The sequence below is a fragment of the Rattus norvegicus genome, chromosome 15, assembly GCF_021556685.1.
Source record: "Rattus norvegicus strain SHRSP/BbbUtx chromosome 15, alternate assembly SHRSP_T2T, whole genome shotgun sequence".
Lineage (NCBI taxonomy): Eukaryota > Metazoa > Chordata > Mammalia > Rodentia > Muridae > Rattus > Rattus norvegicus.
This window is the reverse complement of record NC_141548.1, coordinates 29783346-29800904: the sequence shown is the minus strand read 5'-3', so window position 1 is coordinate 29800904 and position 17559 is coordinate 29783346. Positions and strand designations below refer to the sequence as shown.

Sequence of the window (17559 nt, the reverse complement as noted above, 5' to 3'; positions counted from 1 at the left end):
CAGGATTCCCAGCAGATATCAGTGAGCACTAGGACTTCTATGCCTCCTAAGCTGTCCTAGGTTTGGCTTTGAAATCTTGCCGAAGCTGGTGCATGAAAAGCTAAGCATCCACAAAATACAGTTTGACCAGACCTTCAACATCAACAAGTACAAAGGGAACAGATGAGGGAAAGATGTTCATACTGAAACAGTTTTCTTCAAGAGTACATTATCCATGACAATAATAACAGTGTTCATTTCTCACTAAACATCAACCCTGAGGCTGGGATAATCAGAATGGCACATGCTTAAAATTCCAGAGGGGATTCAGTCTCAAGAGGATGTGAGTTTAAGTCCTGCCTGTGACATAAGGGGAGACAAGTCTCAAAAACTCTGTAATAATGAGAAGAATGAAAACAACAAGGCATGGGCTTAGGAAGTGGCTAAAAGAAGCATGGAACTACACTTGAAGCACAGTCTTTGTAAAATACACACCTCCCTGTGAGAGACTTGTAATAAAATGTATGTAATTAGATAAACAGTATTCCCTGAAGAGCTGGAGAATGCCCAGCACACACAGCACTTCCTGCACCACTGTGAACCGAAACAAAGCACCAAGTATGTGGCTGCCAGGTGAGAGGAGAGATATGCAAAAGAATGGGAGTTGTAAAGTAAACAACAGAGCCAGATGAAACCTCAAAAGTTTAAATCTGAAAGAAAGTAAGGATCCTAACAGTGGTGTTGAAAATGTGAGAGAGGAGAGGAGACTTCCCTAGGTTGGGCTTTCAGCAAAGAGAAATAAAAGTCTGGATAAGATTCAGAGATGTACAATCTGACACTCTGCAAAGACAATTGAAGATAAGAAATCTTTGATTCTCACCGCAAGCAGAAACTGGAGAACTTATGAGCTTGTTCATTGGGGCCATGGAGGGGAACTTCTTTAGAAAATTCTTATTCTTAATACCTAAGCTCAAGAGTCAATCCAATCTTTATACAGCCTGCCAAATATGCCTAACATTTCTTGCATGCACCCTTCCCTACCTAGAAACTTACCCATACCCACTACCAGGGACCAACCTTAGACTACCGAGTCCTACTTGTGTATTGGCCAACCTCTCGGTTTCGTCAAAGTGGTAGATCCTGCGTACCAGCTCAGCCTAGTCTATCATCACAATATAAACAACCAATTAAAGAAGTCTATATGCCCAGCTTTAATGACAAAAAAGCCCATAAAAATATTAAAGATCAAGACAGTATGTTCCACATCTACCAAAACCAGAACTACCTCTATGAACCTCATACCATAGAACTTAAAAGAACCATCACAAAATTCACTAAATAAACCAAAGAGTTTAAAGATGATACAAGGTCACAACTCCATGAAGAAATGCTCAAAGTCTTAGTCATCAAAAAAATGCAAATCCAAACAACCCTCAGATTCCACCTTACACCAATCAGAATGGCTAAGTTATAAAAACTCAGGTGACAACACATGTTGACAAAGATGTGGAGAAAGAGGAACACTCCTCCATTGCTGGTGGGATGGCAAACTGTTACAACCACTCTGGAAATCAATCTGGAGGTTCCTCAGAAAACTGCAAATATATCTACCTGAAGACCTAGCTATACCATTCTTGTGCATGTACCTAAAAGATACAGCACCACAGGGGTGCATGTTCCACTATGCTCATAGGGCATTATCTGTGAGAGCCAGAAGCTGGAAACAACCCAGATGTCCCACAACAGAAGAACAGATACAGAAAATGTGGTTCATTTATACAAAAGAACACTATTTAGCTATTAAGAATGAGGACATCATGTGTTTTGCAGGCAAATGTATGGAACTAGAAAATGCCATCCTGAGTGAGGTAACTCAGACCCAAAATGATATGCATGAAATGTACTCAGTAATACGTAGATATTAGCCAAAACAAACAAACAAACAAACAAAAAAACAAGAACAACAGCAACAAGAAAAAACAACACAGAATACCTAGGATACAATCCACAGAGCTCAAGAAGGTTTACATACAAAAGGTATAAACAACCCAGGTGACAGCAAATGCTGGCGAGGATGTAGAGAAAGAGGAACACTCCTCCATTGTTGGTGGGATTGCAGACTGGTACAACCATTCTGGAAATCCGTCTGGAGGTTCCTCAGAAAATTGGACATTGAACTACCTGAGGACCCAGCTATACCTCTCTTGGGCATATACCCAAAAGATGCCTCAACATATAACAAAGACACATGCTCCACTATGTTCATAGCAGCCTTATTTATAATAGCCAGAAGCTGGAAAGAACCCAGATGCCCTTCAACAGAGGAATGCATACAGAAAATGTGGTACATCTACACAATGGAATATTACTCAGCTGTCAAAAACAATGACCTTATGAAATTCATAGGCAAATGGATGAAACTAGAAAATATCATCCTGAGTGATGGTATCCCAATCACAGAAAAACACACATGGTATGCACTCTTTGATAAGTGGCTATTAGCCCAAATGCTTGAATTGCCCTAGAAGCACAGAACACTTGAAACTCAAGAAGGATGACCAAAATGTGAATGCTTCACTCCTTGTTTAAAAGGGGAACAAGAATACCCTTGGCAGGGAATAGGGAGGTAAAGTTTAGAATAGAGGCAGAAGGAACACCCATTCAGAGCCTGCCCCACATGTGGCCCATACATATACAGCCACCAAACTAGATAAGATGGATGAAACAAAGAAGTGCAGGCAGACAGGAACCGGATGTAGATCTCTCCTGAGAAACACACCCAGAATACAGCAAATACATAGGCGAATGCCAGCAGCAAACCACTGAACTGAGAATGGGACCCTCGTTGAAGGAATCAGAAAAAGGACTGGAAGAACTTGAAGGGGCTCGAGACCCCATATGAACAACAATGCCAACCAACCAGAGCTTCCAGGGACTAAGCCAATACCCAAAGACTATTCATGGACTGACCCTGGACTCTAACCTCATAGGTAGCAATGAATAGCCTAGTAAGAGCACCAGTGGACGGGGAAGTCCTTGGTCCTGCTAAGACTGAACCCCCAGTGAACATGATTGTTGGGGGGAGGGTGGTAATGGGGGGAGGATGGGGAGGGGAAGCCCATATAGAAGAGGAGGAGGAGGAGGGGTTAAGGGATGTTGGCCTGGAAACCTGGAAGGGGAATAACAATCGAAATGTAAATAAGAAATACTCAAATTAATAAAGATTAAAAAAAAAGTCTCTGTTTTTCAAGTGTCAATGCTTCCATTCATGAGTCTGGCTTTCAGGTCTAATATATTTCTGTGGAAGCTCCTTCTAGCCTTCCTTTGGTCTTAGTAGGTTTTTTCTCCTTATTGGAATTTGTCTTCTCACAAAGCTGTTCTTTCTGACTTTTGCCACATCTGTTTCCTATTTTTTGTTCTTTTTTTAGTTTTGAATGTAGTCTATAAATGCCAGCCTTTGAACAAAACCTTTGTTTCCTAACATTCAAGTATAAATGGTGAATCCATCTGAACTTTCCTCATGCACAAGTTTGATAGTTCTTTCATAACATGAGATTAACACTGGGTTCCCATATTACACCCTACCTTTTAAAATAACATTTTCTTTCCTTTTTATTTCATAGATATATACTTTAGTACAGACTTACATGCCATGTGCATGCCTTTCCCCAAAGAACAGGTCTCAAATCTAATGAGAAATAGTTGGTTGCTCCTTAAAACAGCCATGTCACTACTAAATCAGTGGGCACATCTTGTTGGCAGGTTGATCATTTAACACATAGAAGGATACACAGCCAGAGTTCCAATGATGATATATTTCCCCTAGCAGCCTTCTACCTAGAAGGAAATATCTTACATTATATATGAAATATGTGATCTCTTCAGCAGTAGGATCCCATCAATTATGTTACATAGCCAAGAGTAATGACAATACTGTCTGTTGCTGTGGAGACCTGTGGGACCTCCCTGAGCAACAACTCACATGAAGGAATTATACACCTAGCTTTGTAAATATCATTTACAATCCTAAGGCTTCATGAATTGATATCTATTGCTTTGTATACATGCAATACTGTTCACCTTCCATTAAGATGTGTTTTTCTTCCAGTGACCCATTATACACTCCTATGCAGCAAGTCACTTTAAACAGAAAAATCTAAAGATAGAACCTAGGATCCATGTATGAGAAATTACATGGCAGTATATGTTCTGAGTGGGGGCATACTCCTCTAGTTTGATTTTTGTCCTTATCATTTATCATAGCAACAGAAATCAAACTAGGACAGGTATAATAATGAAAGATTCTTCCCCTTGACTCTCAGAATCAGGTGAAGACCTGTATGATAAAAGCTTCAAGTTATTGAAGAAAGAAATTAAGAGGATATCAGGAGATAGAAAGATCTCCACTGTTCATGGACCAATAGGAAAAACATAATAAAAATATCCATCTTACCAAAAGATGCCTCCAATCTAAAATATTTAAGGCAATACCCATCAAATTTCCATACAATTCTTTACTGACCTTGAAAAAATCATATAAGGTTCAAAACTGAAAAACAAAATACACAGGACAGTCAAAACAATCCTATACAATAAAAGAGCTTCCAGATGTATTACAATTCCTGGTTCAAGTGAACTACAAATCTATAGTAATGAAACTCACATGGTTTTGATATAAAAACAGATACATTGATCAGTGCAATGAAATCAGAGACCCAGAAATAAATCTACACACATATGGACACTTTGTTTTGTACAAAGAAGCCAGAAATATACAATTAAAAAAAAGAAAGAATTTTCAACAAATGGTGCTGTCTAACTGGATGTTGGTCTGTGGGAGAATCCAAATAGTTCTAGACTTATCACCCTTCACAAAACTCAATTTCAAGTGCATCAAAGATATAAACATAAAACCAGATACACCCTCTCATAGAAGAGATAGTGGGAATGCATGTGAGTTCGTTAGCCTAGGAGATAACTTCTGAACAGACCCCCAATAGTGCAGACACTAAGATCGACAATTATTAAATGGGACTTGGTGTAAATCAAAGGAAACCTTCAAAAAGGACAGAAGTGGAGCCTGAAGAATGAGAAAAGATTCTTACACACTTTATATCTTACAGAGGGCTAATATCTAAAATGCATAGAGAACTCAAGAAACTAGGCATCAACAAACAAAATAATCCAATTTAAAAATGAGGTTCAGGTCGAAACAGAGAATTCTCTATAGTGGAATCTTAAATGGCCAAGAAACACTTAAATATTCAACATCCTTAGCTATAAGGGAGATACAAATGAAAAAGACTCTGAGATCCTATCTTACATCTATCAGAATGACTCAAAAACATGTCACCTCATGCTGCCAAGGACATGGAGCAAGGGGAACACTCCTCCATGGCTGGTGGGAGTGCAAACTTACACAACCACTATGGAAATCAATATGATTGTTTCTCAGGAAATTGGAAATCAATCTGCCTTAAGACACAACTATACCACTGGAATATCCAAAAGATGTTCTATCCCGCCACAAGGGCACTTGTTCCACTATGTTCTTAGAAGCTTTATTCATAATGGCCAGAAACTGGAAACAAATTAGTTGTCTCTCAATCAAAGATTTGATCAAGAAAATGTGGTTCATTTACACAGTGGGTTACTACTCCTCTGTAAAAGAAAATGAAAACATAAAAATTTCAGGCAAAGGAATTGAACCAGGCAAAAATCATCTTAAATGAGGTAACCAAGACCCAGAAAGACAAACACGGTATGTACTCATGTATAAAAATAGATTAGCTAAAAAGGATAATCATGAGACAAGTCACAGACCCAGAAAAGATAAGGAAAAAGGAGGGCACTAGGATGGATTCATGTATCTTCCTGGGAGGAGGAAGTAGAACATATCTAATGGTTATACTGACGGTGAGGTAGGATGAGAACAGGAGCCATCATGTGTTGGGGGGGAAGGAGAGAGTATGGTAGGAGATAACTGGAACTGGAGTGCATTTCAGGGACAATGTAAAAATCTAGTGCAGTAGAAAATCCCAGATTCTACTAAGGTGACCCTTGGGAGGATTTCTAGTAAAGAAAGATACAAACCATAAACCAGACATCTTCTGAAACCAAGAAGCCCAGTCATCATGAGAGAGGCGTTCTTCAGTAATTGATGTGAGGAGATGTAGAGATTAATAGGCAAACATTTGTCTGAGGGATGACTCACACTGGAGCTCTCCACTGGGTTCCTCACATTGGAGCCAATGTCTGATCCCAGTAGGGGAGGAAGAGTGGTAGAGCCAAAGTAAATGAAGGCACCAGGAAAAAATGGCTCACAGAACCAACTAAACAGGGCTCTGAGGGGCTCACAGGGACTGAAGCAATAATCATGGAGCTTGCATGTGTCTGTTCTTGGTCTTCCACAAATATATTAGGATTCTTAGCTTGGTGTTTTTGTGGGATACCTAACAGTGGAAGTGTGGGTGTCACTGTCCCTTTTGACTGCCCATTAGATCCTTTGCCTCCTATTGGGTTGTCTTTTCGAGATCTGATATGGAGGTTTCTGCCTGGTTCTTTTGTAACTTATCATTCTGTGTTTGGTTGCTGTCCCTGGAAGGCCAACTCTTTTCTCAAGGGAAATGGACAAGTGTGTCTGAGGAGGAGGAGAGGGTGGGTCAACTAGGAGGAATATAGAGAGGGAAAACTAGAGTCCGGAGAAATTGATGGAAACATTAAACTGATGTAACAACTGTGGAAATCAGTGGGAAGTATTCTCATGAAGCTAAAAGAGGAAGACTTACAGGTTCCATCTATGTAATTTCTGGATAAATATATCTGAAGGACATTGTTGCACCTCACTAAAGAGATACATGCTCAACTCTGCTTATTTCCACTCTGTTCAAAATTGCTATGGAATGAAAGCTTCTTAGATATTCATCAATAAAAGAATGAATAGTGAAAATTTGGTGGATATATATATATATATGTGTGTGTGTGTATGTGTGTGTGTGTGTTTATGTGTGTATGTGTGTGTAATTAAGCAATGGAGGAAAATAAAATTATAGAATTCCCATGAAAATACTGTAATGAATTATTCTGTCCTCATATAGAAAAGTGTATATGAATCTTAGTTTCTAATTTTTATCTCTATGTACTCATGTGACTATGACTGTGTGTAGAAAGCTGCACATAAAGTGAAAGGGGCACTCAGGGAGACGACTAGGGTGGTAATGGAGCACAAGGTAGACTGGGGAACGAGGAAATGGTAGAAGGGATAAGCTTGGGAATGGGTCAACCAAAAGTAAATGTGTATGAAACTGACATGGAGAAGACTGCTACATTGTAAGCTAGCTTTCAAAAATTAGAAAACAATTATTTTTATTGAAAGATTTTTAAAAGCACAGGGCTGTAGAGTTTATGGTTGTCTTTATGGCATGGTATGTGGTCAGCCTTATGGCCATGTGTTTTATCTTCCAGCTCAACAAAATATGCTCATTAGTAGTGTGTGCATTATTTTATAACCATCCACATGTAAGAAGAAAAAAGTGGAAAATATTTACCCAAACTAGTAATATGCCTTTTCTATCAGGATTACTTTTTTCTTAATGTTAAAAAATGTTCCAGGACAATCAAGCCCTCTCTATTCCTGCTTATAAGTCCCACAGCATATAGAATAGAATGGAAACAGAATGTCTCTGCTGTGTGGTCTGTGACCTATGTCAGGGCTGGTACTGCACAGTAGGTTTGCATGCAGGCTGCAGGTGCCTGGGGAGCACTGTGTGCTCACTGCACACAAGTAGAGAGCAGAGTCACTGGGCTGGGAGTCTCTGATGTGCAAGAAAACATGTAGGCTGGCTTTATTGAGCTGAATTGTGAATCTGCCCTCTTCCTTTTCACCAGTGGAGATGATGGACATTAGCTCCTTGGGTTCTTTCCCAGGATGTTGTCTGTACCATGCGAAATACCGAGAAGTACTATCACTGAAAGTGCAGTTGAGAGAGGTCCTGCCTCCCTCTGGAACAGTGAGAGATTCTGGGTTCTGCTGCACCTTCTGCTGGCTGCTCACCCCTGTGCAGAAAGATAAAGGTCACAAAATCAAGACTAGATGCATATGGATTCTAACACTTTTCCATGGGCTTCTCACTTCCTAATTGGAGATTTTAAATACCTGAGTTTGCCCCCGCCAGCGGGGACCCAGTTATTTGTGGGGGTCGAGAGGGACCCATACCTGAGGGAGAAAGGGTGAGAAAGAGGAGCGAGACCAAGCAGTGTCCTTGTTAAGGTCTGTTTATTGAGAGGAATGTACAGCATTTAAAGCTCTGAAGCAGGAATTGAAGCAGAAACTGAAGCTTAGGGCGGGGGAGTACTGGGAAGTGCCCAAGGACATAAGGTGAATCTCTAAACTGCAAGATATTCTCCTTAAACAAGGAGGCAACAGTCTTCTGGGGACAAGTTCTTTGAAAAGGTCAAGCCCTTCTCAGGAATCTGCTCAGGGCAGGGCACTAGCTTTGCTTAGTCCGGTCCCAGACATGAATTTCTACCATTTGCCTGGAGCAGGCAAGAACTTTACATCTCACACCTGGATCCCAAAGGAATTTCCAAACTTACCATTTAGCTGGAGCCACAGGACCACCAGTGAAACACTCAAGGATTTCATTCTCGCCTCCTCCCTCTTCACTGGGGACTAAAATCCTCAACTCTAAGTTGGCAACTAGAAAAGGGATCTTTTCGTGACCTCGGAAGCACCAAGCCTTTCTGCCAGCCCTTTCTTTGCCCCCTCCTCCTCTTCCTGTACTCTTCTTCTCCCCACTCCACCCCATCCCCCACTTCTCTCCCTCTTGAGATCTTTGCTCAAGATCCCAAAGAAAACACTGCCATCTTGTGGACTCATGAAAGTTAGGACGAGGTGGGGGGTGCGGGGGATAGGTGAGCTTGTGTGTTTACACTTAGCAGATGTTGTCCTCTTTCTCTGTAATAATAGGTTTCGCTCATAAGTAGTCACCTGCACTAAAAAGTCACCTATGAAAAGTCTGCAATGGAAATCTGAATGAGTTTGGTTTTTTGTTTTTGTTGTTGTTGTTGTTTTTTGGACAGCATAACTCTAACTCTTATTACCTCGGGCATCTTCATTAAATCCATTTTTAAGTTTAGTTTTTGTTTCTGAGTTTTTTATTATTATTCATTCTCTACATTTCACATCATGTAAACCAATTCCATTCATATCCAGGGCACTTCGTATCCATCTTCCTCCCTTGTAGCCTCCCCACTCCCCCCGCCCCGGCCAAAAGCAAAATAAAAACAAACAAAAATAAACAAAATGAAAAAAATTCTCATTGTGTATATACTGTGGAACACACTAGGATATATTTCAGTGGAATCTAGAAAGTCCTGGAATTCTTCATTCTGTTTGGAGCCAGGACCAAGTTTGTGTGTGAACAGAATTTTACTTGAGTTGGTACAGGAGACAGGGGTGAATGCAACACCTAAACTTTAAATAAAAACTAGAGAACTTGTTCATTTCTCTAATTATTCTCTTTTCCTGATTAAGTCCTGTTGAGAGAAATTGATCTGTGAAAGTTCTTGATGAGGTTTCTCTCACCCTCCCACTTTCTGAATCTCTTAGCCCTGTCTATCTCTCCCCTTTCTTTCTTCTCTCTCTTCTTCCCCAACCCTCTCACTTTATCTCACTCTCCATTTCTAACACATCATCAAACCATATGTACTAGGGGAACATCTCTGCCAGGGCTGAACTAGGTCCACATAGAAACCAGTCAGGAAACAACTGTCCTGCAGGACTCTGAGGCTCCAAGTCCAGGAAAGTAAATATCAGTTTGGATCAACTCAACAGAGCAGCAGTGTTGGTTCAGACTTTGGTAATTTGATATTATAATGGGAGACACAGGGTAGATGAAGGGAGGTGGCTGGGATGGGAGGGGAGGTCAACATAGAAGGAGAGAGGTGGAAGAATGTGGAATTAAGTGACTCAGTTTAAAAATGTAATAAGGAAGCATATCAATATCTACCAAGTAATCGCTTAAATTAAGTGTTTGTCTGGGCTGACCATCCTGCTCCCAAGATCCATAGATCTCTAAAAACAAAACAAAGTAACAAACAAAAATAACAACAACAACAAAAAAACCTTAAGAACAAAAAACATATCCCTTTCTCACTTCAACCTCTTCTACATAGCCCCTCACCCAATTCATGTTGTCTTGCTGCCTTTTCTTTAATTGTTGTTACATATAGAGTCTGCAATAGATAGATAACACCCGCTCAGAGTATATAATGCAATTTGTATATATATATATATATATATATATATATATAATATATATGATTTCTGGGTGGACCACATGGTATTCAGGCTAGATGGCTGTCAATTTGAACCTAGCAGAATGGAAGGGGTGCCTTCCTCAATTGATACAATGTTTTCTCATTTTTTTAATTTCATTTCAATTTTGATTTTAAGACTTTGCAGCAGACAATAATTTATATTGTGTTTTTTAAAAAATAAACCTATATTGTATGTCTTGCCTAAAAAAAATTCTATTACTGCTATGTGTAGTCCTCAAGCTCATATGGTTATTAAAAAAACACTTTCAAGTCAAGATTAAGCCAGAATGGGATTAGAAAAAAGATCTATCAAGATTGGTTAGAATGCCTTTTCAGAGTACCCCCTGTTCATGCCTTACTGCCACCTTCCAACCTCACCTGATTCCATGGCTGTAGCCTACCAAGAAGCAAGGGTTTGGATGGCTGCTATCTGTGACCTCTCTGAGGTGACTGGATCCTTACGTGAATGTTGACATAACTTCTAACCAGTCCCACAAAAGTCTTATTGACCCTTAGGGATTATTTATTGTCTGGGAAGCCCAGATAATATATATTTTAAGGAAGTGGAGTTACAATGGGGATGAAGCCGAATGAATCACAAGGTTTCAGTAAATCTGTGAAGCCCTAGGAAGAAAATGAAAGGCCATCCAGTTGCTGTTGTAGTCACACAGCCGCTGTTCCTGTGCGAAAACAACAATGGAGAGATGATGCATGGATGAATTGCATGTCTGATTCCCAGTTCCCTACAGAGACAAGGACAGGCCAGAGTTTTCAACTATGGTATATAATCAGTCAACCCTCAGAAAATAAACGAGTTATCTAGTTCACATTTAATTATTGTATAATAAATCAGTCCCCTACTGTATGATATTTAGAATGTTTCCACACTCTTTTCTTTTGAAAGCAGTGTTTTAATGAAAAGTTTTGCATATAAGGTAGAATCAATGGCTACAAGTGTTATTGTGACATAAATTGCAAATACATCTTCCTAGTTTTATTTTATCTTTTGGCTCCTAATTATGACATGAAATATTTGTTTTCCACTGCAGAATTAAATGTATTATATATTTAAAATATCAAGACATTTCTATAATGTCTTGATCTAATAATAAGATTTCTCTTGCCTTTCTACCAGTTAATTTATTAGATGAATTAATTAATTTATCAACGTCATATTGAGCAGATTAGCTCAGTGTTGTCTTGTGCTCTTTAAACAAAGGATGAAAACAGTTGCTTTCAGTTTTGAATTTTAACAAATGACCCAAATGATTCTCCAATATGTAAGAGAGGTTTATATTCTATAACATTAGCACAAACATGAAAAAAATGACGGGTATATTTTAGTCATGCATGCTGATATTTCTTAGCATTTAGCATTCTAGAAGTCAGTGTCATGTCAGTCATAATGTAAGTGGCAACTACAGTGGTATTTTTATGTTTCCTCACATCTTTGTGATTTGTGGAGATCTGATGAAGCCACAGCTATGCAAAGCCTCCTGCAGACTCTGCCTGTGGCAGGGGTTGTAGCTGCACAGCCAACTGCAGTTTGGAGCCAGACTTTAAGCTTTCTGAGAGCACCGTGACTTTCTGAAAGCAGCACAGAAGTAGGTGCCTGAGTCCTCCAGCTGGGCACCACTGATGTGCAGGGTGCTGTAGCGCTCCTTAGAATCGAATGTTGACTTTAACCTTCCAATCTCCTTTGTTCCTGGAGCCAGGAAGAACAGACTGATGAGGCTGCCCCTGGGAATCTGTCGGAACCATTGCACACTCTTCATGGAGGTAGAAAAATAACATCTCAGAGCAGGATTGGTTCCCTCATGGAGACTCAGAGCTGAAGGACTCTGCTGGACATTATCTCCTCTCACCCCTGTTGGAAACAGAAAAGCAAACCAGAATCAAAGAGAGGTATCCACCCCACCAGTCAAATACCCAGGAGACGCCATGAGGAAGAATGCACAGGAAAGTTTCATCTACTTTCTTTCCGTCCACCACCGACATTTCTGGAGAATCCCAGATAGGAACTTAGCTTAGCACAACTCACAGCAAATCTGCACCCACAGAATCCCCAGCACAGCTCCCAGGTTCCTCTCCATGGCCCCTGTCCACTTGCTGGGATGTCTTCTCTCCAGCTCTGAGGGGGTCAGTCTTGTGCCCAGACAACTTGTGCTCACAGACTACAGGTTCTCTCTGAGTCACTGAGCTCCCTCATTCATCTGAACAAGGAACTCCACCCACCTCCACCTCATGACTCTGCAGTGTGATTGCTCCAGGACTGTGGAGGTCATTGATGTAGAGACCAGGACACTGTGTTTTTAATGTAACACGTAATATAAGGAGTTTGAGGGACTGAGGATGTTTGAGGAAAGAGAATGCATAAATACAGAATGCTGGTGGAAAAACTAATCACGTGTGTGTGTGTGTCTGTGTGTCTGTGTGTGTGTGTGTGTGTGTGTGTGTGTGTGTTCATTCAAATGTTTGTGATACGAATTGTATTGGAATATCCAGTGTTTTTTAGTTTGGCGAATTTTAAACATAAACCTAAAAGAAATTTTAAAAAAAAGTAAAGTTGTTTTCTCTTGAGTGTCCATTGTCATAATGCCCAGTAATTCTATTTTGTTTATATCTGTTCGGAGAATTATTCTTAAAATAGATTTATAGATACACGGATCCAGTAAAGAGGCTCTAGACATCTGTGGCTTTCTACAGAACCATTGAGAGCTAAAGACCCGGGTGAACTACACCTCATCGCCTGTACCTCTTGCTTTGGGAATGTATTGCTTTATGTCCTTATGTCTCTTCTCAGTGCTTCAAACCTCAGGGTGACTGAAGAAAATGTAATTTTAGGAACCCTGCAGTGCCCCCTAGTGGACTGACACTAACAACAAACGTGATTTCAGGCCATCCTCACAAGCCTCATTGAACCAAGCCTTCACTTCCTGTTGAAATAAATGCAATGGTCAGAAGACAAGAGTGTCTAGAAGGAGTTCTCAATAGAAGAAATAAAAATGGCTTTAAAACATCTCAAAATTGTATATCAACCTTAGCAATTAGGAAAATGCAAATTAAAATAACTTTGAGATCTCATCTGACACCAGTCAGAATATGTAAATCTATAAAACACCTCACAGCAATGCTGGGGAGGTGCACAGAGGGTAAAGGAACCTGCACGCATCTCAGGGGATAACGATTGGTGCAGCTCCTCTGGAAACCGGTGTGGAGAATCCTTAAAACACAAACACTCAGTCTACCACAGGACCCAGCTATGCCACTTCTTGGTCTATGTCCCTCTCCACAGATGCTTACCTATGTCCACTGCTGCTCTCCTCATGGTAACGAGGAAACGGAGACAACATAAATGTCCTTCGTCTGATGAATGGACAATGAAACTGTGGTGCCTACATAGTATGGAATGTTCTTCAATGCAGAGGAAAACGGCATCATAAACGTTGCAGTTAGATGATGGAACCAGAAAAGAATCTTGTAAATGAGCTGACTGAGACCCAGAAAAGCAAAGGCCACATGTTCTGCCCCTGAAGTCCTGAAGCCCTAACCTCAGTGGAAACTGCAGAGGCTCCTAACTCCACACCTTCAGACGGAAATGTGTGACCTGGAGTCACCACAGAGGCCAGAAAGGTACAAGGGAACGTGTGGCTGGGGAGAGCCACTCGAGATGGGAAGAGCAAGGCAAGCAAAATGTAATGGGAGACACAGGGAAGATGAAGGGAGGGGAGGGGAGGTCACCACAGAAGGAGAGAGATGGAGGAATGTGGGATTGAGTGACTCTGTCTGAAAATGCAATAAGGAAGCATATCAGTGTCTATGTACCAAAAATACATAAAATTAAAATGAATATATATATATATCTTTGCTTAAATTAAGTGTTTGTCTGCACTGAACATCCTGCTCCCTAAATCCATAGATTTCTAAAAACAAAATGAAACAACGAACGAAAAATAACAAAAAAATCTAACAAAGAACAAAAACCTATCCATTTCTCTCTTCAACCTCTTCTACATAGCCCCTCCCCCAATTCATGTTGTCTTGCAGCTTTTTCTTTAATTGTTGTTATATTAGAGTCTGGGATATATAGATAACACCTGCTCAGAGTATAGAATGTAACTTGTATGTATAGGATTTCAGGGTAGACCACATGGTATTCAATAATAAATTGGGAAGTTCTTCCTTGGATAAGACTGTTCTCAGCATTTCTTAGCTGACCACAGTATTTTGTGTACAGTTGGGACTCTGCGAGTTTTTCCCCCTTTAACGCTCGCATGTGTATTGGTTGTCTATTAGTGTCATCCTTGTTTAGGTCTTTAGGTAACCATGTCATTGAGGCATCATGGAACTCACTGTGAGAACTGAAACACAGTTCCGTAGGCTGATGTTCCAGTTCGTGTTGTTATAGAGAACAATGAAAGCTTTATCAAAACAACAGAAGGAGGAAAAAAATCAAGATTTCCAAAAACACGAAAATATTAAATCTACCCAGATATAAAAATTAGCAAATTATCTATAAAAGGCAATCTTCTGGGTGAGTCAGAACTTTAAATCTTGGCACATACTTCCTTGGAAAAATGTACCCAAACCAAGAATGCTGAGGAGACACTGTAGGGCAGGTTGTGTCCTCTTGACAGTGCTGAACAGATTGAAATCTGCTTTCTAACCCACTAACCCCTCGTAAGCAGCACAGCCTTCCCTAAAGCAAGCCCACTGTGCCAGCGGCCAGAGAGGGAGGAGTGTGTGAGGAGAGTGCCAGCCTGTCATGTGAATCAGCTCAGATAACAGGAGGAGGTTCAAGTAAAGGTTGAATTAATATTTAGACAGAATGGGGGATGGGAATTAGGCTGAGGGAAACACCAAGAATAAATGAAGCAGAAAAGAATGAAGCTAAATCTAAAGTTTTCATATACTGAAATGGTGGTTGGAATTCTACTCGACCAATTTGGATAATATTCCTTCAGATTCAGTTATTACCACAGGTCCTTGTCCTTACAGTCTTTCATAATTAGCTTCTTCACGAACTATAATTTTGTTTCTATTCTTTCTGGAAACATGCAGACAATGGTAAGAAAAGGCAGTCATCAAACTTACACGTGATTCCCAGTGGACTCAGTTTTGTACATGCACATGCACATGCACTCATACATATATGCATACACACTCACATACACATACACACTCACACACATACACACACTAGACATATACGTACATTTATACACTCACATGCAATAAAATCACATAAAAAGCAAGTTTTGCCGAATCATCTTAAATCTTCCTACTCACTCTAGAAAAATCTACAATGAAATTTCAATATACAGTGTAAGATTCTTTCTGGTGTGTGTGTGTGTGTGTGTGTGTGTGTGTGTGTGTGTGTGTGTGCGTGTGCATGTATGCACATGTGCATGTTCATATGCACAGCAGAAACTCATAAATATTAGAATAAGGAGGACTCAACAATCTTTATATGTGAAGAATAATCTTATAAGGCTGTTAAGGACTGAACTGTGTCTCTCCCAAAATAATTATGGTGGAGGCCTCACACTAAGGACTTCAGTGACACTTGAAGATAGGACATTAAATGGTAACCAAAGTAAAATAAATAAAATAGCACAAGAGGGCTGAACCATCAGATTAATGATGACCATGATCCTGCACATCCTCTGAGGACCCTCTGAGGACCCATGGAAGGCAGCAGCCATCTGTGGCCACAGAAAGAGATCTCTGGAAAAGCAGGTCCTGATCACACCTCCATATAGGACTTCCACCTCTAAGGCTTTGAGAAAAGAACTTCGTGTTGTCTTAGCCACACATTGTGCTATGTTGTGAAATGAGAAAATGAGTCCATTAGAAGGCATAAATGTAGAGATGAAAATACCCAACCTTCAATCATTCTACCTTCATCCTTTCTTTTAGAGCAGCTGTCCCCTACAATAAAGTTACTCATTCTTGCCAGAACATTCTTGAGAATCATACCTAAAGGTCTGATGATCTTAATTTTGTCAAGGTACTGGGAAGAGTGGAGTCTGCCTCTTATGTACAGTGCACCCAATACTGGTGACGAAGGGGTGAAATCCTACTGTGGTTTCCTAGCAAGGCTTTAAGTGTTTTCAGGTTCAGCACTTGAACCAAGCATCCATCCCTACATCTTAAGTTTGCTTAGGATATCTATAGAAAAGGGCAAAGTACAATGGCGTGGACCTTAATGCTTTGCAGGGACCATTTCTAGCACTGTTTAGTAGCATGTGCACATATCAGCTACCAAAAGAAATGGTGTACATGTATAACTATGTATGTGTAAGAGTGTACCCTCCAGGGGTTGCCAGCCACAATATTACATGAAGACCATAGCAGAGGAAACTGAAATCCTACTGCAACAATGTGACTAATAAAAAAGTCTCATCTCATCTCACAGGGAAATAGCATACATCAGTTTTCATTAGTAGAGCATTGGCTTATTACATAGTATGACCAAACAGAAAAAGACTTTTTTAAAAAAGACCTTTTTAAATGAAGGTTCTATTATTATTGTTGTTGTTGTTATTATTATTATTATTATTATTATTATTATTATTCTCACAGACCTTTATTCCGTCTGGATTGGATTATATACAGTTTTGAGGGAGGTTGGGGTCTGACAGCATATGTTTCCTATTGACTTGGTTTGAGATGTTAGGGATGACTCATAAGCATGTCGAGAGAATTAGGGGCTCTGATGGTCACAGTCCTCTCTGTGGGGGACTGTGGCTATGTGGCAGGCAAAGCTCCTACTGCCCCTTTGGGTTCCAGGGCTTCCAATCCATTTCAACCTTTACCAGGATTTCTGGCAAGGTCCACTGCCCAACATGGGTAGATAGTTTTGGTTATTTTCTATTGTTCTTTTATTTTTTAATTCATTTATTTTTCCATTTTTAAAAAATTGAGTATTTCTTATTTACATTTCAAATGTATTCCCTTTCCGGATTTCCTGTTCATCAGCCCCCTAACCCCTACCCCTCCCCTTCTTTAATGGTTTCCCCTCTCCATTCACCCCCCACAACTGCCCTTCGAAAATCCCCTACACTGGAGTTCAACCTTGGCAGGACCAAGAGCTTCTCTTTCCATTGGTGCCCCAGCAAGGTCATCCTTTGCTACATATGCAGTTGGAGCCTAGGGTCAGTCCACGTATAGTCTTTGAGAAGTGGTTTCATCCCTGGAAGCTCTGGTTGGTGGACATTGTTGTTCTTATGAGGTTACAAGCCCCTTCAGTTCTTTCAG

General features: G+C 40.2%; 2 gene segments (V, D, J or C); both read right to left on the bottom strand.

Annotated features, from left to right (window-relative positions):
* LOC148000932 (T cell receptor alpha variable 22-like) overlaps positions 1-17559 on the bottom strand; it is a 322393-nt gene that overhangs the window by 119482 nt on the left and 185352 nt on the right.
* On the bottom strand, positions 6536-8689 carry LOC134482269 (T-cell receptor alpha chain V region 2B4-like). The segment is given in 2 exon segments: positions 6536-8034; positions 8575-8689. Coding segments are annotated over 2 exon segments (477 nt in total).